General features: G+C 39.7%; 1 protein-coding gene across 3 annotated transcripts in view; it reads right to left on the bottom strand.

The window, feature by feature from the left end:
• LOC134514529 (mucin-5B) overlaps window positions 1-26,625 on the bottom strand; it is a 53,145-nt gene that overhangs the window by 24,046 nt on the left and 2,474 nt on the right. For 2 of the 3 annotated variants that reach the window (XM_063332458.1, XM_063332456.1), the window contains exons 1-20: window positions 24,644-24,817; window positions 21,851-22,050; window positions 19,944-20,199; window positions 18,386-18,500; window positions 16,949-17,036; window positions 14,852-14,985; window positions 14,224-14,449; window positions 13,248-13,373; window positions 12,384-12,501; window positions 11,050-11,188; window positions 10,343-10,444; window positions 9,260-9,329; window positions 8,870-9,007; window positions 8,017-8,181; window positions 7,055-7,149; window positions 5,435-5,561; window positions 2,089-2,341; window positions 994-1,046; window positions 506-606; window positions 68-219 (exon numbers count right to left, since the gene is read on the bottom strand). In XM_063332458.1, coding sequence (XP_063188528.1) covers window positions 68-219; window positions 506-606; window positions 994-1,046; window positions 2,089-2,341; window positions 5,435-5,561; window positions 7,055-7,149; window positions 8,017-8,181; window positions 8,870-9,007; window positions 9,260-9,329; window positions 10,343-10,444; window positions 11,050-11,188; window positions 12,384-12,501; window positions 13,248-13,373; window positions 14,224-14,449; window positions 14,852-14,985; window positions 16,949-17,036; window positions 18,386-18,500; window positions 19,944-20,199; window positions 21,851-21,932 — 2,540 coding nt within the window. In that variant the 5' untranslated portion in view covers window positions 21,933-22,050; window positions 24,644-24,817. Of the gene's footprint in view, window positions 1-67; window positions 220-505; window positions 607-993; window positions 1,047-2,088; window positions 2,342-5,434; window positions 5,562-7,054; window positions 7,150-8,016; window positions 8,182-8,869; window positions 9,008-9,259; window positions 9,330-10,342; window positions 10,445-11,049; window positions 11,189-12,383; window positions 12,502-13,247; window positions 13,374-14,223; window positions 14,450-14,851; window positions 14,986-16,948; window positions 17,037-18,385; window positions 18,501-19,943; window positions 20,200-21,850; window positions 22,051-24,643; window positions 24,818-26,625 lie in introns of those variants that run through there. The other variant, XM_063332457.1, reaches the window with a different exon arrangement.

The raw sequence follows: 26,625 nt of genomic DNA on the forward strand, positions 1-26,625 counted from the left end.
GGGTGCATTATGCACTGACAATTTTAACAGCCTTTCTTATAAAACAAGGCTCCCTGGTATAACATACCATGTGTTGCAGTCCACTTTGATGGTTTCCCCAGGTTTATAAAAGCGGCCTCCATGGACACATGGGCATTGGTCTTTGGGAATACATCCTCCGCTGCCATCCAGTACCAGCCCATCAGGACACATGCAGCCAGAAACACATTCTGTGACATACTGTGTATATAAAGACACAGCACAAAGCAACTTGTTAATGCACAGAAAGTACAGGAGCCAGCAGAGGTGCTAGCTCTGGATGCCAAACTTTTGGATTATTTTAAAATTCCCTCACTGTAAGTTAGTGACAAGTATCACAGCTACGTGGGTAGCTATAGCTGCTGTGTTATCAGTAAAGCAGTTGGTCTGTGAACAGCGTAACGTGTTACCATCAGTGTTTGTTAAGGACAACCATACATGCACACTCATGTTGCCCCATGCTCCTCCTAGGAGGTGAAGTCCTTACACAGTGCATGTCCTGCGTCTTACAACTTTTCTGACACTCTGATCCAATCGCACCGGGACCTGCAGAGCTGCAGTTGAAGTAATACATAGGAGCTGGGCAATCTATAGGAGGAACAAAACATTTTAGGAAGGCAATTTAGTGAAAGCAATAAGGATGCTGTCAGCAATTGTAAAACAGAGCGGAGCATTTCAGAGGGCAGCACGTGTCTTCCATTTACAGTTTCTATCAGCTTTTGCTTTTGCCCACCATGAGTGCAGGCAGAAGGACGCAGATAACTTCTAAGTTTTGGGAAATACCTTCATCTTTTAATGAATTCAGCAAGTCTGGTTGCATTTTTACAAAGACAACTATTATCAATAACCACCACATTTCAGGGAGAAGGCAAAAATGTGCAGAATACTAAAATGTTACAGAAAGTGAGAGATAACACAGAAAAACATTATAAATACTAGCTGACACCATAATGCTATTATTTAACAAAATCTCACCTTTTACCAGGACAGTTTCTCCAATGCAGTCTAATCTTCCTTGAATGCATTTGCTAAAGAGATTCCATAAAATGAAACACATCAGCTCTTTGCATATTTTTTTCTCACTAGAGAGAAAGGCACTGCAAAGCTTCACCAGACACACAAATAATGAATTCCTACCAAAATGAGTATTTGGTACAGCTATCAGGTTCACAGACATGAATTACCATCCCCAGAAGGAATATTAAGATACCCAGCTCTTAAATACCCTTCCTTCATCTGCCACTGGTTTACTGTGTGTTTTCACCAAATCAAGTTTTTCCTAACCATCTGTTTTCCGCTCTGTGAGATGAGACTAATACTGTCTTAAATAAGAGACCTCCTAAATTACTAAATTAATCTGTGTTTACAAAATAGTCTAGGATCCTCCAAAAAAATATGGGAGTTGGAAGAGAGAGAGAGAGAGAATCTCCCTATCTATTCGTATCTAAAGATACAAATAAATTATTTGAATAAAACAGCCTTCCCCTGGTATTTGTCTGCATTGCTGCCCTGAACTGGTTGAACATGAGAAAATGACAACTGTTTTCACTGCAGATGCAAATTAATTATGTTATTTTTAGTATTTTCCCCAAAATCTCTCTCTCTCTTTTAAAAAAACCCATCAATTTAAAACTGAGATTTTGGGTTTTTTTCCTGGACCATTTTTATTTTTTAAATAATCTGCAGGATAGTGTGTTGCAAGATGTTTTTCACTCTGCTTTTTCATTTCAAAGCCAGAAATTCCCCCAAGCCTCCTGTCTTCCAGAAAACTTGCTCCCACTGTACATGGATATTTTTTACACAACAATGAACTTGCATAGAGGTAGATTGCAAACTTTACTCTACTTAACATGTTTTCAGGTTCTTGTTTGCTAGCAGGAATGTAGGATCTTAACATTTCCTGTGGCTGCACTTCCTGCCAGGGGAATATTTGCATTGGTACAATCTAGGAGGAATTTGTCATTGTTCCTTACAGTAAAATGACACCATTCAGGGATTAGAGCAGGGACTTCCCCAGCGAGCTCTGAGGACCCCCAGGTATGCAGCGTTTGCATCACTGGGGCATCTTACCACATCAGTTTGTCCTCTTGGAAGGAGTTGCCAGGCTGAACAATCTTGCCTTTGTAGTAGCAGGGACAGTCATCTGGAGTTACACATTCCTCCTCGTCATTGAGGTAGGTTCCTTCAGGGCAACCACAGCCCTCCATAGGAGCCATCTGAACTTTACACAGTGGATCAGGTTCATCCAGTGAGCGGCAAGACTGGTTACAGTACTTCACGCTGTAGTTATAAACCATAGTCTCAGGACACTCCTCAGAAGGATCTTTGCAAGAGAAATAAAATGGATGTATGGCCTTCTCTGTGCAATCATCACTCATGCTGTTAATGCAGCTTTCTGCATGTTGGTAGTCATAAATGTGCTTTTTTCAAACTAGAAGACCTTGTCTTTCAGTGGTTGGGGGAAGTCTGCTCACATAGCCTAAATTACATGACACTGAATACTGAAATACTCAGCATGGTATTATCTTGACTGAATAAGGGAATCAGTATTAATAACTAAAAAATAAATTCGTACAATTTACATTTCTTTCTTATGCCAAGAATTGAAACCGGTAACTTCTGACTTGTCCTTGTAGTTAAAAATTAATCTTCTGTTCTTTACTAATGATTTCTTAGGCTGGGAATAACTTAAGAAAAGACCATATTTTTTAAGGGGTAAATTTTATGGGCAGTGCCAAGGAAGTCTGCTAATAATTTGATACTACCAAAGAAAGTGTGTTTGAATTCTCATAGATATCTTGAGAAAAACTCTTGTTGTCATCCTCTGGGGAAATGAGAAACAACAGTTTCTAAGACCTCTCAGTGGACCAAATGGTCAAATACCAAAATCTAAAGAGCTCAATTGACCCTGTAAGATAGTGAAAAGCTGGTTAATTTTCACAGGCTACGAAGAAACAACACCTTCAAAATTCTGCCATAAACTCTGCAATAGTAATCCATAGGGATGACATAAAATTCTGACAGAAAATATCACCTGCATTAAGGCTGTGGTTTTCAAGAAAGCCTGGCAGCCAGAATCCTCTGAAACGCAATGAGAACTGGGGACCTCTTTCTAACTCATCTGCAGATTTTACCCCACAGCTGTTTTTCTGATACACAGAGATGTACCAGAAGGTACAGGGGAGTTGTTTGTGGGCAATTGTGCTAATCAACTTTGCAGCAATGTTATCACCATATCAGCAATAGATTCCATGCTTAACCAAAGTCCTGTATGGCTTTCCACTCCATGACCATAGTACACTTTCTTAGATCAGTTAGTGTGCTAGGTTTGTGTACGCATTCAAAACCATCACCTCCACCAACAAAAAACAGCTGGTTTCCTGGTCTTAGCTGGAGGAGACATGATATTCCATGTATAAATCGGGCAGGCCGTATTCTCCATCTTTATAGGCATACCATGAAGATGCAGCAACTGGTATTTGTAAATCAAAATAGTCCAAATAAGAAAGATATTAGTAAAGATGTTGAAAATGAGTTTACATCAGATTTACCTGAATGGGTGTCTCAATTGTTAGCTATAAATGCAATAAAATAATGTGTTTACTTTCTCCCTTTAATTTTTCATTAAAAAAAAGGATCAATTTTGGTCAAGCGAGATCTGGTAAGAAAAAGGTAATTCGATTATAGTACTCATGGTCACAGACTTGTAATCTTAGATTACATACATCACAACTGGAAGCATGAGTGCAAAGAACATGAGCATACCAAAGATAGCTTCAAGCTAGCTTGCACAAGGGGTACTAGAAGAACAATGCTATGATTTAGCAGAGGCTAGTAACCTCATTGGTTTTCTGGGTAACCAGTAACTCCAGTAATGGTTCAAGCTTCCGCTAAAGATTGTGTCACATCCATGCACTGCCAACAGTTAGCTAGTAGAGTTTACTTATTTCATACACTCTACTGACAGCAATGTAGACATCCCCTTAGGATATAACCTGCTGTGGTTGTAACCAGCCTTGGATGCTGCCTGCAGCCTGGCACAGCTGGACACAGCCGCAGGAGCTGGAAGAGCCTTTCCAACCCCCACAATGGGACAGACCACTGAAAGTGACTGTTCTGGCCCATTTATTCTTTCACTCATGAATAGCGCAACCTTCAATCTTATCACAGGCATGTTCCCGAAAGATTATTTCTTACTTAAGTAAGGCCTAAAATGATCGTGCTGATTAAGCCATTAGCATTTTTTCCCAAGGTTACTGCACTGTTTAAGTCAATATTACCTACTGTGCCATGAGTCCACAGATTTCAGTCTAACCCATGCTGCAAATCAGTCTCGCTTTGGCATAAAAAATGTCAGTTATTCTATGTTGATAACAAAACTTTCAATAAACAGGGACTCTGTCTAGGACATAAATCTGCATGATTCTAGGATAATTTGCTGTGGCCTACACTGTGTTCCCGTTGAATTATTTCAGCACCGGTTTGTTCAATTGTTCTTACTGCAATCTTAAATGCCTTCGACAAAGCACCTTACCAGTTACATTGTTTGTCTCTATTGAATATCCCAGCTAGCCCCTAAGTCAGGCAATTAAATAGATCATAGCTTCATCAAAGCTGCATAAAAATAATTGCTGTTATGGTTCCTATTCAGATGTGTCATTAGTTAAGAAACCCATACATCTATTTTCATGTTGCTGTAAGCAAATCTCACTTGATCTGATTGTCAATGGAAAAATGGAAATGTTGAAGTAAAGTTCAGACACCAGGGGTTCCTGAGTTTTACTGTCAGCTCTGATACCATCTCATAGTAAATTCTTGCAGTGCCAAAGGAAAATATATACGTATGTGGACTCAGAACCTAGGATTTAGTGACAATGTGCATGTCCAAGAAACCTTTTTTCATTTGTTAGATTGTCCTGAGCTGAAAATGCCTTTAAAGATTTTCACATTCTCAGATATCACTGATATATATTTATTAAAAAACATTACTATTTTACTGTAAGATGGAAAATTGCAATTAATGTGAACGATACCATTTGTATGGGCAATGTCTGAGACAAGAAAACTGCGATGAACTGCAAAAAAGGTATCAGAATTAAAATACACGGGGAGGCCCATGTGTTCAAAACTAACCCAATTACAACTCCTTGTTGTGATTTGATTAACACATTTTACAGTCTTTTGCTTCTCTGGGTTCCGAATTCACCTAATATTTTACACAAGGAACATGCATCATAAGAGCACGAAGTAGACATGAACTGATTTTGGCAGGCAGAAGTTTTTTATAGAATATATGCTTATTCTATTTTTCAAAGACTCACTAACTTGATGAGTAAGCATAAAAGATGCTGACTGCCACAGACTGGGCCCTCCTGAAGCTGTTCCCCCATATTCCAAAGTATTTTAGGATGCATACCACAGATGCCCTGCCTCCAGCCCTTCAGGGACACGCCTGCCGCAGCACAGTCTCTGGAGTAAGTAGAGAGCACACTACACAGTGCAACTTCACTCTTCTCAGCATTACAGGTGTCATACATACATTTCTAGAGGACAGAAAAGGACACGTGTATTATTATGCCTGGCTCACAGAAGAAACAGGGAAACATATAGCAACTCAAACAGTAGTCAACTAATATATCTTTACAACAAAGCTTAATTTGTAAAATCTCTAAGAGAAAACGTATGCTAATGAAATATTATGCAAACCTTAGAAATAAGAAATCAATTACTGTCATGTAACTGCAATGACATTATGTCTAACATTCATGAATAGATGAATAATAAGAATGATAAGGGCACCTGTAGTTCATTAAAGCACTACGAAATGTCTATACCAGCCTCCCATGAGGATGTACAATCTAGGACATGTCAAAATATGTCATCTGAAAATATGCGGAACTGAAAATATTGCACAGTGATGATTGGCATTTGTGCATCCATCTAGTGCGTAGATAAGATACACCCAACTAAATGACAGGAGCATAACAGAAGATAGTTTAATACGGAATCATATGTAATGACATCTAAAGAACTAGTTAGGTAAGTAAAAAGGGAATTTAATGATCAAGTTCTTTTAATTCCATGGCTGGACAGAAGAACCCAGATACAGCCAGACACTCAAGACCAGTAGGGTCATACTGCATAGATGGTGACTTATCCTGCCATTACCGATGTCGTGGAAAATGCTTCTGTGAATCATGGTTTAAAATCTGATAAGATCAGCAGGAATAACAGACACATCCATAAGAAACTGGTTATTACTTTTCCTTAATTGAAATTTGCAAATTCCTATTTTACTTATAGTTAACTTGAATTCTCAAGCAGACATATATTCCAAGGGAAACTTGGGAGAGTAAAGCATAAGCCATATTTTTTAAGGTACCTAAAGACATATTACATTTTAGGCAAAATTTCAGGCTCAAGTTTTTTCTCAGTAAGTTGTATCACACACATCCCCTACATTAATTTTCTGCTTGTTTTCAGAAACTTCTTCACAATTCACATATATGTGGCAACTCTCCAGCTCAGCCAGCTTCCTCAATAGCATTGTAAAGCTGTACAACAAGAGTATTTATGGGCATTCTAAATATGAGGAGACTAACATGACTCCACAGAACTAAATGGGATATAAACGATGTAAATACAGTATACGTTCTCCTCCTAGATGTGAATTTTAAACCGAGTCAGAGAGGCTGGAAAAAATTCTCAGTTCAATTCCACACAGAAACACTGATCTGGCTTTTCAAAGAGTGAACAGTTTTCAAGAACAGTAAACCCATTTTTTTCCTATTTTCCTCCTGGATCATGCAACAGAACTGTCAGTGATGGCAATCGCTTAATATTTTCATGGCTTCTGACAAAATGACCCATCGTATCTTGCATAAACTCTCATTTTGTTATTTTTCTTATCAGCGTCAGTGAAATTCTTTGCAAACAGGCATTACTGTAACCTATTTCACTCCACTAGGCCAGACTATCTTCATGGCAGATCAGTCTCTGAACTAGATTAAACCACACATTTAGACCAGTGCCTTACCTTGATGTACACAGATGGGTCTACAACAGAATGGCAGACAGCAAACACACCGCTTGTATTAGACAGAAGTGCACACCAATGCTGGGCAAATTTTTCTGAAGTGGGAAAAAATATTATTGTCCAGAGTCACTTAAACCACATTACTATCTGAATCCATATTCTTATCAGGTATCACACAGAACTAGAATGTCCTGAAGTGTTCAGATAATGCCGGAAAGAAATATGGGGCATTCACATATCAAGGTGGTAAGCATACTTGGGTGGGTGACCAACCATCTCCCTAAAAGAAAGGTTTCACTTTTCAAGTACTAACATTATTAATGTGGCTGAATTTGCAGAACATCTGCAAAATCTCCCCATTTTCATTGTTTTCCATTGAATTTTCCTAATACTTTACAGTCAGGCAATTCTGTATAGTCAAGCAATAACATCAAGCATGTAATAATCAGTGAGCTGTGTGGCTATGAGCTGCCGCTTTAATTACATGTGGCAATACCTAGGAGAGTACAGTCTGAATCCTACATATATCCAAACCCAGTCAAAGTGAGAAACCAGACAGCACACCTAGTACAGTACAATGCTTGCTGAAGTCAGTACTGTTGATAACTTATTCCTTTTGATTTCAGCACAGCTGTAACAATCTAGTTTGGGTGAAGATCTTGCCCAAATATTGTCAATCTGGTATGCTCTGCCTTAAACCTAAATTGTTCTCATCGATGCTGTGTGTGCTTTTCAAGTCATAAGTGAAGAAGGTGTTGGCTCTTTCTCCAGCAGTGCAGTCTTTTTGCTTTAAAAGCAAAGCTGTCACCTTGAAGACCTGCAAAACCGAATGTGTTCTCGCTAGTAATAGCCTCAAAGGCATTGGCTTTTGATGTCTATGAGATTTCTAAAGATTTTTTGGTTATCCGTCATGTGAAAATTATTTAGCACTGACAATCCAGGGAAGAAAAGCCTTTATCCACCTTTATCCACGCTGTTTGAACAAGGATCTTCAAAGCTGTCGTCAACATCAAAACAGCTGGCTCTAGTTTTCCATGAGTTACCAAAAGCAGAAGCTGAATCTTCCACAGCTCCAGTGGCTGTTCTGAAGTCGTCAGTCTGGATGTTATTGAAATTGCCACAAAGACCTTGTGTGGGCGGCAGAAATAAAAAAAAAAATGCAAAAGAAAATAAATCACTACATGAGTAGAAAATGGAATGGCTTGTAGATGAACACTCTTAGGTCTATAATGGACCTTCCCTGAGAGAAGCCCATTTTCCTTCGGGGACTTCCTGATGTTCCCACAAATCAGACAGGACCCTGTCTTTAGAGTGTAATTATTATTTTTCTGTATTACAGTAGCACTTAGTGATAGCACAGAGATGGAGGATGCTTAACTGTGCTTCAGTAAACTCTGGCAAACACAGAAGTGCCTTCCTCAAAGGCTTATAAGCAAAGGAAATCACAAAAGCAAAACAAATCAGGTTGGAGAGAAAGGATGTAATCCCATTACACAGACAGGAAACAGAAGAACAAAAAGCTTAAATGATGTAAACAGGAGATTGGTGGCAAAACCAAGAACACAGCCTGCATCTCACAAGTCTGACGAAGACCTGCTTTTACAGATAGAGTCTAAAAGACCTGCACACACTAAACATGACAGAGATTATCTAATTTTCTTCAGCAAATTGAAGGGTTTAGCCAATGCTTTGTTTAATCAGGGGTTCTAGCATACCAAAGTCAATATAAAATCAAATAATTTGTTCACTTAAAGTGATAGACAAGCAGCTATAACCCAGTTTAAGAGCAAAGTGGAAAAGCATGATGTGTCCTACCAGAAGTACGATTCTGATAAGAATGATCAACTGTTATGGAGAGCTGCATTACAGGTTTCATTTGCACTCGAATCCGTACTCCAGTTGAGCTCAAGATTTTGATGAAAAATGTAGAGGGTCTGAAGATGGTGATACCATCTAAAGAGGAAAAAAAGAAAAAAAAAACATATCTGCACCTGCAAATCTTTATGAAGCTGAGTAAACAGGAACTTCCATTTACCAGTGCATCCAGTGTTAACTCAGGAATTCCCAGGCAGTCCCAGACCTAGTATCCACCTAAGTCAGATGACCTAACAATGAGCAGGATCATGTTCTTTTTGCAGGAAGGAGCAGGAATATTTCTAAATAGATGTAGGCTGGTCTGTGTAAGATGTGAAGAAGGACATTTACCTTGGCTTACTGGCAGCTTCACAATGAAATTGTTCATGTAGATATTTCCACAAGAACATATTTTTATAGTCTGTGGGGAAAAAAACAAAAAGCCCACAGCAGTGAATGCATATGACATGAGACAGACAACAGTGACCTGACAAGCTTCATTAAACATTAAGAAGTAGCGTCTTCAGAACATGATCACCTCTGGGCTGAATGTAACTCAGTGTCTGGATGCCATGCAGTAATGTAGAGCAAATCTCCAGGCCGTAACAAAAAATAAAAAATGATTGAGTGCTTTCACGTACCTAAGAGGTTAGCTATCTTTTTGAGAACTGCATGTGAGGTGTTACGTGTAGGTTTGCATCCATCTCATTGGAAATGTAACATACCCAAAATGGGAGCTATCTGACTCTAACTCCCTCAGTAGTCAATGGAGGGACACAGGCCCCTCTAGAAGAACATCTCATTCTGCAGGTCAGCTGACCTGTCCTTTGGAAATCCCCGTCTTCCTTTATTGACTATAGAAGGAGGTTAGGATGTTTGACCTCCTAAAAAGGTTAGGACTGCACCAATTAAATACCAGGTGAACCGAATGAATCTGTATAACTTTAGGAGTACATAACCACCAGCCCTAACTCAGCGCCTACTGAATGCAGTTTGCACCATGGCATAATCTTCAGTAGGAGAAGCCTCTGGCCTTCATTTGGAAAATTCTGCTACTTTATGCATTGCATTAGGAAAAACCTCAGGACTCAGAACTGTTGTAAAAAGAAGGGGATCTTTTCTTGTAGAAATCTCAATCTTTCAAAAAGAAACAAGGGAAAAAGTTTGAAGTCATGGAAGAGTGTTGACAAAGAAAATTTTTAGCCATCTGCCTCTAAAGAAAATAGAAAAGCCAGAATCCAAAAGAACTGGAAAGGAAGTAACTCTTGTAGAACAAAACCAATAAATACATGCACCACATCATCTGCTGGTATTAATCTTGCAGTCTCAGGACTGCAACTGGCCAAAATGAGTCCACAGTGTTAGAGAAATCCCATCTTTGAACCTAAATAAAAGTGTCATATTATGTGTCACTAATTAAAGCAAGTTACTTACAGTTTTTCCTAGTGTGACCAATATATTCTTTAAGCAAGTCATTGTCTTTGATGTCCCACACTGGATGATCTCTCCAATCACCACAAATGTGTCATCAGTATTCTGAAAAGATGTAAGAAAAGAAGGGATGTGCAGACATTGTTAGCGTGTTATAAACAGGGAGTTAGAAGAAAAAAAAGGTGTCTCTGAAAGGCTAAAATGGAATCATGAAATAACTGGGGCATTTAATCTCTAACTGCAAACTGCTTTATTTCATTGCCAAAATCAATAATGTTCACTGCCTTTCCTCTGCACTCTGTTTCCTTGCTATCAACCCATGTGGATCACCTATTTGCAGACAGTCACGTAGAATTAAATCCTTTTGCAGGAATTTTTGCTCATCCACTTCCTTTTGACAGTTATACATGAAGAAAGCTTCAGAAGTGCTTAAATCCACACTAATGCATCCAATAAGAAAATTAATTCATTAAAAAAAAAAAGATATCAAACTATATTGAAGCTGCACAACTTTGATGCTAAGCATCAAGAAATTGACTTGCAATCCATTTCAAATGGAAAAATTTATGGTGTTTCAAGACTGAGCCTGTGTTGAAGTGCTTTGCTGGACTGGTGCCATTTAATTAAATTAAGCTATATAAAGGTCCAGCACAGCTTAATGCCTCATGCTACTCAAGAGATTTAGGAGTGAAATGGGATATTGTTCATACCTTAGCTAAGACATAATGGCAGTTGCCATGAAAATTGAATCTTTTATTATCGAACGTTGTTATATGGAATCCTCCATCTATATTGCAACTTCCAGAACAGGGCAGAGAGATACAGTTCCAGTGGCCTCCTTTGCAAGTACTGTACAAAACCCGAAAAGGAGCAGTTAGAATAAACATAGCTTTAAAGGAGCAAAGGTGAGATAACATCTGCATCTGAAACTGCACAGATGACACCCTCTTGGTCTTTTTAGCTTGTTGTTTGGCTGCTTATTAAATTCCTGTAGGAGGAAGACTTTATATTAGGCCCTTAAAATGTGAATGAATGCCTCTCAATGAGACATTTAACTGCACTGGACTTCAAACTAGCTCCTTCAGAGAGACACTGAGTTGGTCAAGCAAGAAGTATTTTTCAGGGCCTAAATTGTTTACTTGACTTTTTAAAGAAAGAACGAACCTTGTCGAGCAAGATCTTGCAATATTTTGTGCTACCGATGTAACTGTTCAGCAAGTTGCTGATGCAACATTTCAGTAACTAATTGTGGAGGACCTGAGATAATGAGGAGTTAAAATTCTTAGAGCTGTGCACACAAGAAGAAAACGGCGCAGCCACATTAGCTCAGGCTTTGTGAGGAGTAAGTGAGGATGTGGCTAGATGGGGAGCATCCAGAGCCCATGAAGTTCAGTTCCACAGAATTGCAGGTTTTGAAGAGTTATTTCCTCAAAATGCAGGAAATATTCAATCCAAAGGGGTTTGCAGAACATCTGGCTTACCCCACCATGCACCACAGCATATTTCATTCCTCCCTATAGTAAAGGTTAGGCCTATGGTCAAGAAAAAATGCTGTTACAGGAGCTCAAATAACACATATGACTGTTCATTCACTAGATAGATACCAGAGTAAGAAATAAAACTGTTTTGATAAAAATGTACCTGAGGTCTTATCACCTTTTACTAGTGCAGAGTGGAAATGGGTTCGAGCTACAGGGTTTTTTCCTAAATCAAATCGTTCTCAAGGATCAGGACTTTTGAGATAGAGGCCTTGAAGCAGCCTTTTGTAGATCTAGAGGTGGTTGGAAATGTAACTCATTAACTCCTTGCCTGGCAAGGTATTACTCTTTTGCTGGCAGTTCTAAGCGAGGGTGATAACTACGTGAGGTTGAGGACTACCTCTAAGTTTTCCTCTACTGTTGAACTTTAGACTCAGGTTTTTTTTAATATTTAAGACAAATGTTAGGAATAGGGAAAAAAAAGAAGAAAGGAACACAATGCAACTCATCGACGCTCTGAAATAAATGACTCTGCCTTGTCAGTGCAGTCAAGTTCGTAACAGTACCAGTTTTGGCAGGGAGTGGAGTAAGTCCCTCCAGATGAGTAGACTTTGCCTTGAAACATACAGGGGCAGCTGTCTCTGGGGATGCATTTTTTGCCACCGAGGTCATCAAGGATAGTTCCTGTTCAGACACATTGGGTAGTTAATACTCCTTTGGTGAGTCTGAGAAACACCATCAAGGAAGATTAGAGTAAGGAAAAAACTCTGGAGTATTCAGCATTTCTGTGAATGAATGGGATATGTTTTAAGGAAAACACCACACCAGGCCCTTTCAGGTGTTAATGGACAGGAAACATTTCTTACTAGAGCTTAAATGAAAGCAATGCAAACCCCAAAGAATATCTCTCCATGTTACTGGAATTTGTTACTGTAAATAGGATTATCAAGTGCCCGATTACAAGGACGTGAGCCAACTTTCATCCTTTTCTAATAGCGAATCTAACATAAATCAGACCCTCATCTTAGCCTCTACTTCATGTGCAAACTTACACATGCACATACCTGGCAATGCATTTATATTACATGTGACTAGCTACAGCAAGATCTATCCTCGTAACAGGGAGGCATGTCACCGGACATCTTCACCTGCATTCTTACTATCTAGAGAACACCTCGTCTTCTTCCATGTCTGTACCATTTTTTTCCGTCTAGGCCTTAGAAATCTGCCCCTTACACCAGTGTCAGGATCTTGAATCTTTAGAGACCTGGTTCTTCCAAGAAGTTGTTAAATTATGCTAGAAGAAACAGTTTATTCATTGGTTTTTAGTGTAAAATGTTAAAGAAAAGAATTGCCACTAACTGAAAGGAAACAACCTCCCTCTTTTCCCTTGATATGCACGACCCATTGGAGTAAGTGAACTGCCTTACCAGGAGGACAAAAACAACCATCTGTACACGGAGCTTTACAAATCTTGCTCCTCTCTGGGTCAGTGCATGTGTCAGCACAGGAGTTTCCACATTCCATGTACTCCATGTTGTTTGGGCATTCCTGATCTGCAAGACCAAATGAAAATGGGGTATGTTAATGATGTATTTATAAGACTTCTCAAATCATTGTATCGTCACCCAACCCCTTCTTCCTCCTTTCCCCCATATCTTGTTTGCAAAACTTTCCATCTAGAAGTGTCATGTTTGTTTGGTTGACCTCTAATGAAATTTTTATGGTCACTTTTACTTCATCTTTGGAGAAAACAGTACTGCTGGGAAAAATGAGTTATTTCACATTATTTTACTAGCTCAAGGTTGGCTGAAGTCATGATACAAGCAAAAGACACCAGAATAATTTATAGTTTATTTATATATTTATAAATAAATAAATAAATAAATATTTACTATATTTTCATAATAGTTTCTTTTTGTCTGAAGCATCAGTCATTCTGGCATTAATTTTCTATCCCAATCCACACTGGCAGTTTGGGAGAACTACCTGTAGCCTTCCCCCTGGATTTAGAATGATTTCCTGCCTGGTAGCTGTGACAGTTGAGTATGAAAGCACAGGATAAGCTAAGGGCAAACACATTAGATTTCTCAGTGACTTCTTACAATGAGATGTCAACATTTAAAACAATGCTATTTATGAGTTAACTGTGCATGGTAAAATTCAAATAAGAACTGGAGAAAACAGTCATAAGGAGGAGGGGGACAATATTAAGACATAGTTTAATTTAAGGAGCAAAATCAAGTTAAATTTGTAGAAGCTTTTCCATTAACAAAGTTTCTGTTGAAGTACTTCTACAGATTGATTCACAGTAGTTAACAGAGCTTCTAGCTTTGCTCTGCTGGGGCCAGAATACAGGCATATATGTCTAACCTGAAAGAAATCTCCAGAGCAGTGGTTACTTACAGCAAAGTTCTTTGGTTCTCCATTCCCCAGGGTCTCCCTTCCTGAGGACACAGTCACGAGAGTACTGGTTTAAAGTGCTGCATATGCAGCTGGAAACCAAATCAGAGTGAGAAGAATTAACTGCACAGTGGCACATATCTTCAGCACAGGTCTCTATGTAGTCATCAAACGCAACCACTTTGGAGCAGTTTCCAAAACGGGACATAAGTTTCTTGCATTTTTTTTTCTGTGCAAAAAAAAAATATGGAAAAAAACCCCAATACTTGACATTTTACCAACTTTCAGGTTTATGGATGTGCATCCCAATTTTTGATGACACAATTCCAGGATCACAGGATAATTCAGGTTGGAAGGGACCTCAGGAGATTTTTCAGTCCAACTTTCTGTCATGAGATCCTTTTGCTTGGACTGGAAGATGGCATTCAATTGTGCATTTTCCAACTATCTATTAGTTTAACACTATAACAGGATATTCTTTCAGCTACAAGATCAACTTTTTGATCAGAATCATGGGTAGACTCCAAAAAATTCAGTTCAGTGCATGCTCTACAATTAATACTTGTTTCAACACAATCTCTCCAGGGATGTAGTTCAGGAGGGTTTATACTTCTTGGCCACACATACTTACATATTTACTGCATCTATTGTCTTCTCTCCGAGGATGTCTTCCAGTGTGGTCATCTGGACTCACATCAGCACACTTTTCTGATGGATCCTCTACTTTGTGGAAGTTCCCAAACTGCCTCGGATGCATTTTATACCCTGCAAAATCCCCAGATGCATCTGAGTAATTTCCTGCAATTCTTTCGATGCACTTAATCTTTGGGCTGTAAGGCAGTATGCTCCTCACCAAATGTCCAAATTTAGCCACAGCATCCATATTATAGAGATGACAGCCCGATATAACTTCTGTTGAGCTACAGCCAGGAATCTGGCACGCTTGTATCAAGGCTTGCTGTCAGCCTGGGCATTTATAATCACATGAGACTCTTGACCTTTCTATTGCACCTCATCACTTCTAAAAACTGTTCATTATGAGTGTATTTGAGCTTAGAGAGTTTTGCATTTGCATGTGTAATGGTCATACATTGTAGTTTGCCTTCGACTATCACAACCTGAAGTACAGCCTTAGTTGCATATGCTTGTAATCATCTGGAAATCGATTACTTTTTACATGCTAGAGAACATGGGAAGAGGGAGCAGGAGGAAGACAGGCACACAGTGCATGTATGTAACCAACACACTAGTTAGAGGGATATATTTTCCCAAAGCATTACCAGAAACTTGATCCTGGCTGTGAGAAATCTTTCAGACAAAGTTTGAAATTTATAAATTTTTATGGAGAATATGCATAAAATGCCATTGCATTCTCTGATTTTCTTTCTTTTTTTTTTTTTTTGAAAGGTTTAATAGATGGATTTATGACCAGGTCTATTCTCCTATACTGGCTCAGTCCCTTAGTTAAGGGACTGGCCTGAGAGAAGGACTTCCACAAAAGCATTGTTTTCAGGTGCTTTACCACTAACTTTTCTGGAAACAGAAGCCCATCTAAAGCCCTGAGCTCTCAGAGCCATGTGATTTGCCAAAGATCTCAAATGACATTAAAGAATACAAAGAATAAAGTTTCAAGAAGAAATGGGATTTTTGTCCTGATCATTTTTTTCCTCAAGAGAAAAGAAATTTTGGACTTTTATATGCAGTGGATCTTAGCCTATGCAGGCAGACTGACTGCTCCCTGCTGAGCCCAGAGAGACAGATGTGTTCAGAGCAGAAAGGAGGGACGTGGGAGGCCACCTCGTCCCCAGGTGTAGGAACCTGTTATCTGTGGAACCAGATGCATAAAAGAAGAGACTGTTTTTCTTAGAGCAATGCTTCTCAGTAGGAAACTGTTTCTTCAGAAAAAATTGATCCAGTTTTAGATTTTACTTATTGTGTTTGTGGAGTGAAGCGCAGAAACGTGACTAAGATGCAGCTGAAAAGCTTAATATGAAATATGAAAATGAATACCAAATCTACCACTACAAGTTTTTGATCAAATCTCAGGATTCTTTCTGAGTGGGTACGGTAAACAACAACATTTTTCTGGTGACTTAAGACGCCCAGGTATTACATGAAGGGATGGTGTTGTAACTTTGGCTTCAGTCCTGCAGCTAATACCTCAGGATGCCGGTTTCTTTCCACTCGTATAACCTGATGCAGGACTGGAGTCTCAGCTGTTTGCTATGTTGACCTCTTTCCAGTTCAGTGCAATATCTGAAGATGTCAGTGGATGGCACCACGTTTTTGTAAAGATGCTCAGTGAAATCTCCCTGGCTCAGTGATGATGATTTCATTTCATTACAGAGGCAAAAATAATCACACTTGATATCCAACTGTAAAATGATGAAAATGGAAGGACAGAAAACGCATTCGTGCCTCATTTGAAACCACAGGTTCCTTTAAATTTGCTACTGTCAGTGGGGAACCTGGCAATGTTGCTGCATGATAGCCAGGCAATTAATTTGGATCAAAGATGTTTGAGAGTCTTGCAAGTACGCAAACAGCAGAGGAACCCAAATCATCCCTATGTTTAAATAAAATACATCTCCTGTATATAGAAATGTTCATGTATTTCAGAGTGTCTGTCATGAAATCTGAAACCCTGCTTAGAGAAAACCAATACAAAGTTTTGTGTCATGTATTAACAGTTCTGTTCTACGTGGAATATGCTGTATTCATGGCCTACCATCCAAAATCAAATCATTCTTCTCACTACCATCATAGTTTCCGCACAGACCACATATTTTCTCTTTATATGTTTCTTCCAGGTCCAGCTACAAAACAAAAGCAAAGAGGAAACCCAGAGTTTAAAGGCTTTTCTCCCCATCAACAGCACATGGTACAAAGTTACAGATGAGCAGAAATGCTCATTACCAATTTGTAGCAGTCTTTTTTCTATTACAAACCTGCCATAAAACTTAGCTGCAGACAGGCTGCATTTAAACAGGAAGGTAACCATCTAGCAGTTGTCATTCCTACCTACTAAACAGTTAACTAAAGAATGATGAATACTGGACTAATCCTTGGACCAGTGTTTCCCAGTATAGAGACACTGGCATATATATATATGTGGTACCCCTTGCAAGGTACCACAGCTCCACCCTGGGCAGGTCAGATAACTGTGCTCCGATGCTTGATACTGTGAAGAAGCAGCTTCTGGTCAGCTTTTATCCCTATCTAAGGGTTTCTAGTCCCTAGGCTAAATGGAAAACTTAATAACATTTATATGGGTGGGTCTGTCCAGTGTAACTTGTTCTGCCCATACTCAGGGGTGATAAAGAGCCAGGTTAGCATACTATTGCCTTGCTAGATAGAACTATTGCACCTAATCACTCCTACATGCTTCAAGGCTAGTACTGGCATCACTCAGGTCCACCAAAAAAAGGTGGTACTTTTCGAACAAGTGTGTCACCCTAAAATTGGGTCCGTCCTACAGGTGGTGCCTGTAATGTTTCAGGTATTAATTAGTACAGGGGAAGGGGGGAAGTAAATAATTCATTAAATCAGAATTTGAATACCGCTTGATTGCCTCCTGATTTTTTTCCCCTCTATTCACCTTCTATCTTCTCTCTGTCTCTCTGAACTGCAAAACATGACATATAATTTTCATTTCTTTAATCTCAGTCCTGACTGTGGAGGATAAGTGTTCACACCCAGAAGTGTAAATACACTGTTGCAGAAGAGCCTATTTTGGAATGGATGTATAGAGGGGAACTCCCACATAGCAAGGCTTTGGAATGAGAGAGGCCAACGTCTGAACTGGCCAGAGAGATTAGTTTCCCACACAAGATGTGCATCGAGACAGAAGGTAATTAACAAGTCAGAGCTGGAAGGACTAGCTGTGCTGCTGCCTCTGCCCCATGGGGGAAGCAGATAACTACAGAGGCACCATCTTCAGGGTTAACAGTGGCACCTTTTTTCACATAATATTAGCTTGGAAGGTTTGGGGGTTGTGACTCCAAGCTCCTAGTATTACCTAGTTTGGTATGTCGCTATTAGCTTATGGATACGGTGATACCTCTGCCCCACAATGTCTTATATCAACACAGTGCCTGCATCCAGCTCTGCTTTTCATCATTGATGAGGTTCACCAAGAGAAAAACAACTAACTGGCTGTTCATACTAGGAGAGTGTCAGCCCAGTTCCACTTGAGTGTCAGGCCCAGCTTGGAAGTGACTTGGAAGTAAGCACAGGTGTCCTCAATCAGGATGCTCTTCAAGCTGAAGGGCATGGGGATCCTGGAAATTAGAGGGAACAAAACAGATTGCATTAAAAAAAAGACTGATCAAATCCTCTCAGAGATATAGAAAGAAACACTAAAGTCAAAAGGAGCTAAATAAGCCATGGCGACATTCTTTTCAAGGTCAGCCTTTGTTCACACAATGCATTAAATTTATGTATGATCACCTTGTCCAGTGATCTTAGGTATGTGACCTTTTACCAACCTTAATCCACAACACAATGTATTTTGGTCATGAGTGTGTCAATACTACATTAGCCGCGCGACTGATACCAATGCAGCTCTGCTTATTTATGTATCCTGAAGACGTAACCCAAAAGTTTACAAGCAGCAAGATCACAATACTGGGAAAATAGCCCTCCACATGAGGATACTGCAGGTTCTTATCATCCTTCCAGGCTATCCTTGACATCTGGTATTCACAGAGGTGTGAAAAGAGGTCTATTCTGTTACTTGTGTACTGATGTGATTCAGACCTACGTTACTTTTTCATTCTCCTGAAAAACTTAGAAAATCAGAAAATGGCTAAAAGATAGGAGATTACTTGCCCCTTTGATTTAGAATATACATCTGGGCTTCGCTACTATAATTACAAGTGAGTGATGCTATTCTATATTTGGTTGTTTCTAGAAGGCTGTCAAGAAAAGACAGCCCATATGCTTGCAATTTTCTCTCCAACAAGATTGTGAGGATTTTTCCCAGAGTCAAAGCTTGCCTTGGCCCTTCATACTTATATGCTGCTCACTGCACTTCTCATGAGGGCTGCCCTTAAAATTATGCCAAATTTTCAGCTACTGTTGCATATGACTTTTTACTTATGTAGTAAAGGAGTATTTTTCTGTTTCCAGTTTGCTTTCTGGTTCATTTCAGTTTGGAATTAAAGGTGTGGATTTTGACTTGTGAAACTTCAGTCTTTTGTGTAAGAAGACCCCAAGGCAAGCTGTGATCTGCAAAGCAGTGCAATTTTCTAGACTAATTTATCTGGAAACAGAAAATTTTTTCTAAAATGACCATCTGTTCCTGAACAGCAATATGCAACAGTAGGGTTAGTACCACAGAAATGATGTTTTGAGGAAAAAAACTACAAAATCAAAACCTTCTATAAATAAACTGTTGATTTTATCTCCTTCCCTCCAACCCTCCCTCCCAAATCAGAGTGACATTAAGGAAACCTATACCTTCTGTTTTGATAGCATTCACATTGTCTTCTGCTTAACGTGATGGTGTTGATCCCTGGGAGATGGTAGTTCACATGCTTCTTGCCTCCTCCACCACTATGAGGTGGGGTCTTTGCACTACCCTTTTCAAAGTGCTATGAACATACCATACACAGGCATTTGCACCTCTGCAGAATAGGACCACTTTCTAGACAGACTACCTGTTGTTAATAAATAACAATAAAACTGCTGCACAAGGAAACAACAGTATGGTCTTTACTCACTTGTTCCCATTCACTGTGATGCCTGTCTCCTTCACCTCCAAGATCACTCCATCAATGGTGACAGTGAAGTAGATCAGGAAGCTATTCTTGTCACTGCGCCTGATTTGGATGTTAAAGTCCTGATAGCTGTCATTGCAGTGTGAAGCGAAGACATATGTGCAGGTTCCAGGAAAAGTGAACTTAACATGGTCAAATGTATGAAAGTGGAAATTGCCCCAGGTGGCACATTCACTCCTACTGACAGTAGAGACCTGGACTAAAGAAAGAGTCATAGGAGAGGAGCTTAGAAATTCACCCCACATGAGGTGCTTTGTTTGTTGTTGGCTTTTTAAAAAAAAAAAAAAAACTTTAAAGAAGAGATTTTCAAGGGCAAAAATGTTAACCCCTGGAAGATAATCTCACTGAACTTTTGAAGTCCATGACAGAGATACCTCCATTTTGAGTAGATGAGCCCAGGCTCCTTTGAAGTTAACAGTAACAGCTTCCCTACCTTACATACCTACACAGGAAGAAGATACTCCAAGAGGGCATGTTTCTCTCCATTGTCTATAAAGGTTGCTGAGGGTGCCAATGTAGATGGCACCCTTGAGCATTTACACTGTAGATACAATTATCTAAACTGAAGTGAGAGGAATCTCACACTGGCTGCCTAAATCTCATTTCTACTTTTGAAATCCTGTTTCTTAAGACAGGCAAGACTTTGGTCCAAACTCTTGAATTGAGTCCCTTCCAGGAGAAATCACAGGTGGCATGACTGTACAGCAAAATGGCAACCGCTGATTTCAGCAGCTGAAGCTGCCACCAGCTTCAGTAGTCGGCTCAGAGCTACTTGTTTTTCCTCTCAACCAAAACTCATGTCTTGGACCTCTGTCAAAGGTATTAATATATACTTTAAGTGCATATAAGACATCACTTCAGAAAGTAGTTTTCATATCACTGAGCTGCACAAAGCCAATATGAATCACCTTGAATTAAATAAGATATGATTGCTACAAAACACTTTTAGCATTTCTTCTAGGCCCATCTGAAAGAATGACAAATGAAAATGGGAAAATTTCTTTATGTAGCATATTTAGGAAAAATCAACATAGCAATATCCATCACAGATCAAATCAACAAATCATTAACATACTCAGTGAACTCTAAAATATTATTAAATATTCCTACCTAAGAACCAGCAGGGTAACACTCAAAAATTCAGATCTTGATTATTAGAAATGTGCAACACAAACTCAAGTGCCAAGAAGTCCTTAGAAACAGCTTTTTGAAGGGACTGTAACTTGCCATAGATGTTTGCAGTACTAAAGTGGAGTAGGGTAATTTAGCACTTTTCTACACAATAACAAGGAGAAATGAGAAAGTTTGACTATTCTTGGAAGTGGAGCTGCTAGAAATACTAAGACAGCAATAACTGTCACATCAATTGTTTGTTGTGTGTATTAAGCAACTGGGAAAAGTCTAAGACATTCAAAACCAAACCAGGAGGTAACAGTGCAGCAGACCACAAAAAATGTGATTACTCCTAATGCAGTATTTCATACTGATCGATCAAGCCTAGCAGGCATTATGGTAACATACTTCTTCTATAAAGAATATATGTTAAATGTGTTGAAAAGGGTGTGACCACTTTTTTATGATGCAAACTGCATCCAGAGAGTCTCCTGTTTAAGATTAGTCACTTAGGACAAAAAACAGTTGATAAACTACCTGTTACTGAAAGAAAAAAAAAAAAAGTAAAATACTTAAATGGTTGACATTAAGGATGAAAACGTACGATGTTAAACAGTACCTGGCATGCCTACAGCTCTTACATGAATATGTTGCACATTTTCATTTGACAACTCTATTTGTCACTTGCGAAGAGCAATACATGAGCAAATAATCTGAGAATTAGACTTTTTCCTTACCTATCTGAACTGGTTCTTTGCCTTTGCAACAACTCCAAATTAGGCAGAAGATCCAAAATGACCTCCCCTTTTTTATTTCCATCTTGCCATGAAGCAGTAACTTGAAAATCCTTCCAGGGAAGTGTTTTTTTCTTGGCTTATAGGCAGATTTTTATAGTCCAGGAATTTGGCGTGAGAACAAAACATTGATGGCAGGGTCCCTAAAAGGTGGAGCTTCATTCAATTTTCTTTCAGTGATTCATGTTTAGCACCCAGCAACCTCCTGTCTTTCAGACAAGGCAGGTATCCAGTTCTCTCTTGCTTTATGTGGAGAGAGCGAGCTGCCCTCTTCTTATTCCCTTTTTTTATATAGGTTCCCCCACCCCCCACACCTACAGTGCAACAATAATTTTTCTTTTTCATAACATCTGATTGGTAACAAGCAATTATTGCCCTCGTCCAGAGCTTTTCTCTGGATTGCACATCAGCACACTCCCCCAGCTCCAGAAAAAGTATTTGTTGCCTCTGCTAGTTTGATGGCTACTTCTAAATGTTAGAGCAAAAAGTATTGCAAGGTCAGGCATAATGTATGGTTTATTTAGAGTAAAAACTTTTGGCAGGAGAGCAAGGAGAGCAGAGTCCTTTAAGAAGTGTATCCAAAATATCTTACAAAAAAGGCCAGAGATTGACAGGAATGCCAATCAACAGACCAGGAATGACATTAGTCCACAAAGTGCAAACTTCTCACCCTCACTGCACAAATGGGATTTAATTGCACCAGTCAGACATGGGAAGTTAACTTATTCTTTATGCGCACAGAGGTGTTGGTTTTTCCAAAAAGCATAAAGGAGCCCAAGTCCTACCAAAACGTGGACCACAATTCATTCCTTCACCTCCTAAATTATGCTGCTGGAAAAGGGTCCCTTGGTGGCATCAGAGTGCTTTAATACCCTGTCACATACCCATAAAAAATCCAGCGAGCTCAGTCATACGCTGATCTAAATTCCGCTGTAGGACAGTTCTTGGATATCCTACACAGACATTTAACGTCGGTAATTTTATGATCTCTTTTAGAGATTTACTTGCTCTGTGGGCACAAGCTGACCTAGCATTTCTTCACTTTATCTGTGCTGCAGGGGAACTGCCTCGACACAAAGGAAGCCTCTCACCTAGTTCCAACAAATCAAACATGGATAACAGACGTCCCCACGCTTTCAACTGCTCCATGCCCCTTTCGGAACACACTAATGCCAGAATGATTGCCAGTAGTAAGTGGGCATAAATACAATTTAAGGTGGACTTAGGTTTCGCCCCTGTTGCAAGTCCTCACATCAAGTCTGTCCATGCACTCATGGACAGGGAATATACATGCCCTTTTATCTGGCTGGCGGACAGTAAGCTGGTCCTTGAGAACTGCGTCTTGCTCACTAGTTACCAAGCTTTCCAGCATCGACAAAGTTAAGTGTCCTAAAGCGGGCCCACTGCTTCTTTCAGCTGTTCCCCTCACACAGTTATGAGCCGCTTACTAAGTGGCTTACAGAATTTCAGGTGCAAACGTCTGCCAGATGAAGATTTGCTGCTGCTGTTGCTCTTAAGAAAATCCTGCGCTAGCAGGTGAGAGCATTGTGCAGTACATGAAACATGAGTTCATGTTACCCCTTTCCCACTGTCCGTGCCCCATTAATTCCATTGTCAGTCGCACTTGAGGCAGGGCACCACTGGAAGGTAAAGTCTGTTCTTGAAGCCCTGCCATTTTGGCTGGAATACAGGACCGACAGTCCTTACGGCATTGGTGATAGAAGTAATAGGTTTCTGCTGCTTTTTCTTTTAATCACAACACGTCTTCCCTGCTGATCTCCACCCAAAGAGTTACAAAGTAAACCAGCAAAATATCTAGTAGATAAACCGAACCATGAGAATATGACATTGTAGATATGAGGATCATCTGAAATCAAATACAGTGCAATAGTAACACCCAAATTCAGCAGATTCCCATGGTAACTTTCAGATTGAGTTCTTGTTCAGGCCACAGAGCAGTGTCAATGGCAGGTATGGGGAAGGGCTGTGAAGCCCAGGAGAAAAAGCACATAAGTCAATAGACCACAGACACTGACAAAGAGAGCTTAGTTGAGGGTAAAGATGGAAAGCTGAACCCTATTAATTTTCCCAAATCAAGGCCAGTGTCAAAATCCAAATGCAGAACTCTGCTGAGATAGAGTCCATTTTTTTTTAAATCATGCTCCCCTTCCTTTCCCATTCCTACCCAGACAATCAAGGCACCTACTTCATTCGTATTGGTATGAAAGCAGAAAGAAGAATAGGATTCTAGGAGTATGATTTCTGACCCTAGAGAAAAATGCCTTTATTCCCAGTGGGCAGCACAAAAGCAGCTGGAGCCACATAAGAACGACTTGCCAAAGATACCCTTTGGGTTGGAGTAGTCCTTAGATGGCAAAGACATGGTGAGGCTGTCCACTGCAGTACCCAGCCCTTTGTCTTCTGCATGAGGGGTGTTCAGGGGAATGCCAGGGTGGGCAGGAGGGATGAGCTAAGGTATGATTTCCCCCTGCAAGCCCCACTTAGCACTTAGGGGCCTGGGAAGAATACGAACAGCATATGTTAAAACCGTGTCCAAGGAACAGACAGAATAAAACAAATAATTCATTGAACCACCATCCACTTATCCTCCACTGTGCAGAGAAAGTAATGTCAGTCATCTGTGATCCTCCCCTGAGAAAAGCAAGAGCACATCTCTCGCTACTTGGAGAAACGGGAAACCCCGTCCTCTTGCTCTGTGCCTAGCCTTTTTCTTACCTCTGCTTGACTGCTCTGTCATTTTTGCCATTCCTTTGCCATTTCTTGGGGAGCAAAGATCCTGTCAGCGACTAACCAGACCTGCTGCTTCTGGCTTCTCCACAGAGACTGCTGGCTACACTCCTTAGAAATCACTGGATGCTTCAATCCCCTGCAATGATTTCAGGGCTACTGACAGGGGAAGGATATTTGGATTCAAATGAAGTTTTTATATTCAAGTGTGGCAACACTGAGTTTTTCAGAAGAAATACGTGGTAGATTTTCAGAAGGAAATTCAGACTGACAGGGAGCTTGTGAATATGTTGATCACTTACCACTGAATCATTGCTATTGCAGGCACGCAAGCTATAACTATTCCCCCTGCAGTAACATATTGGGATTAATAACTCTTCCCTTTATTGGGCCCTGCAGCATAAGAGGCTTTCACTCTGCTGCAGCTGTACTAGCAAAAAGAACAATTCCTCTTGGACCCTTTACAACCCATTTCATGGATCATTTGCCATTAAAGGGTATGTGATTTTAGTAAATACAATTGGTAAATATTAACTCAGCTTCTTTATCGCCACTGACTCACTGGAGATAAGATGTCATGAAACTATACACCAGTGACTCACATCTGATATTTTTTGATACAAATTTGGTAGAGGCACTTAAATTGGGGACATATGGTGGATTAATGCCATTCATAGCCAGCTACCGTACTGAGGCTTGGCAGTTGCATTTGTATCTTACCCTTCTGTCAAAAGGTGATCCCGTATGTGCTGTAAAGTGTTAAGGCTACCAAGGCTTTTGTAACACACCGTCCTGGGTCAGTCAAGCACTGGTGGGGTTCAGCCTGGAAATTCTCTAATATACCAGTTAATTTCAGGCAAAGCTGGTACTCCTTCTTAAAATGTGAATCCACTATAAAATGGTATTTTACAAGCACTGCCTAGATAATAATTCTAGAGAAATGCTGCATATTTTATTAACATTTCGTTTCATTATTTCATTAACGTTAGCTAGGAAAACATTTAACTTGCATTTGGTGTCAAGCCCTCTTGTGACGATAATCTGCATGATAAAAACATCTGAAGTGAATTTGGCAAAATGGTTTACATAACTGATGGTTACAACACTATGTTGGGTGTTCTAAATTGCCAGAAGAATTCAAGAACAACATGGATTATGTTTTTATCCTTGGTATAATCCCATAGAATTTTGGAAATTCGCATCAAAGACTTATTTGATCCATCAGATTTAGATCCATCATACAGTTTGAATCGTCTGGCAGTAAGTATAAGGTGATCTGTAAAGCAGGGACTGGATCTCTGTCATTAACTGTTGATTAAAATACGTGAAGAATGCCTTCAGTATTTTAATTTTGATAGGAGATGGTTATGTATTTTCTTACATTTTGCCTCAGAATGAACATAAAGCTACTTAAGTGTCTCATCTTGCCACAGGGTTCCTTGACTTTTCCTGAACTCATCAAGGGCATTTGTTACTCCTGCTTGCAAGGAATCAGTTCAGTTGCTCTTTTCTGTTTTTTCTTTTCTTTTTATTCTTTTTTTTAAGATGTAGATCTTTCAAAATCCACATACAAGGAGTAATGACACATCTGATTATTGTTTGTGCACACAGGTCTCATTGACCTATTGGCACTTCCTCACCTAAGAAAGACTCCCTGCATAGAAAGCCATCTTGTCAGGAGGTTGGGCCCTTGAGCTTTCTCTACTTGAAAGATTTTTTCTTTAAACAGCCTTCCTCGTGAAAAATACGGAGTAGCAGAACAAAGGAAACTCAGGGCCCCATGTTGAGAAGATTCTGCTTTAAGAATGAGAGCTTTATGGGTTTCAGACGAGACCATATTCCACCCCTTTTTTAAAAAGCAATTTCTTATTTCATGGATGCCAAGATAATTCAGAAGAGGTCACCGCACACTTAATACTGAAGTCTGTATAACCTGGAAATTACACAAAATTACATACCCCATAACCATG

The sequence above is a fragment of the Chroicocephalus ridibundus genome, chromosome 4, assembly GCF_963924245.1.
Source record: "Chroicocephalus ridibundus chromosome 4, bChrRid1.1, whole genome shotgun sequence".
Classification (NCBI taxonomy): Eukaryota; Metazoa; Chordata; class Aves; order Charadriiformes; family Laridae; genus Chroicocephalus; species Chroicocephalus ridibundus.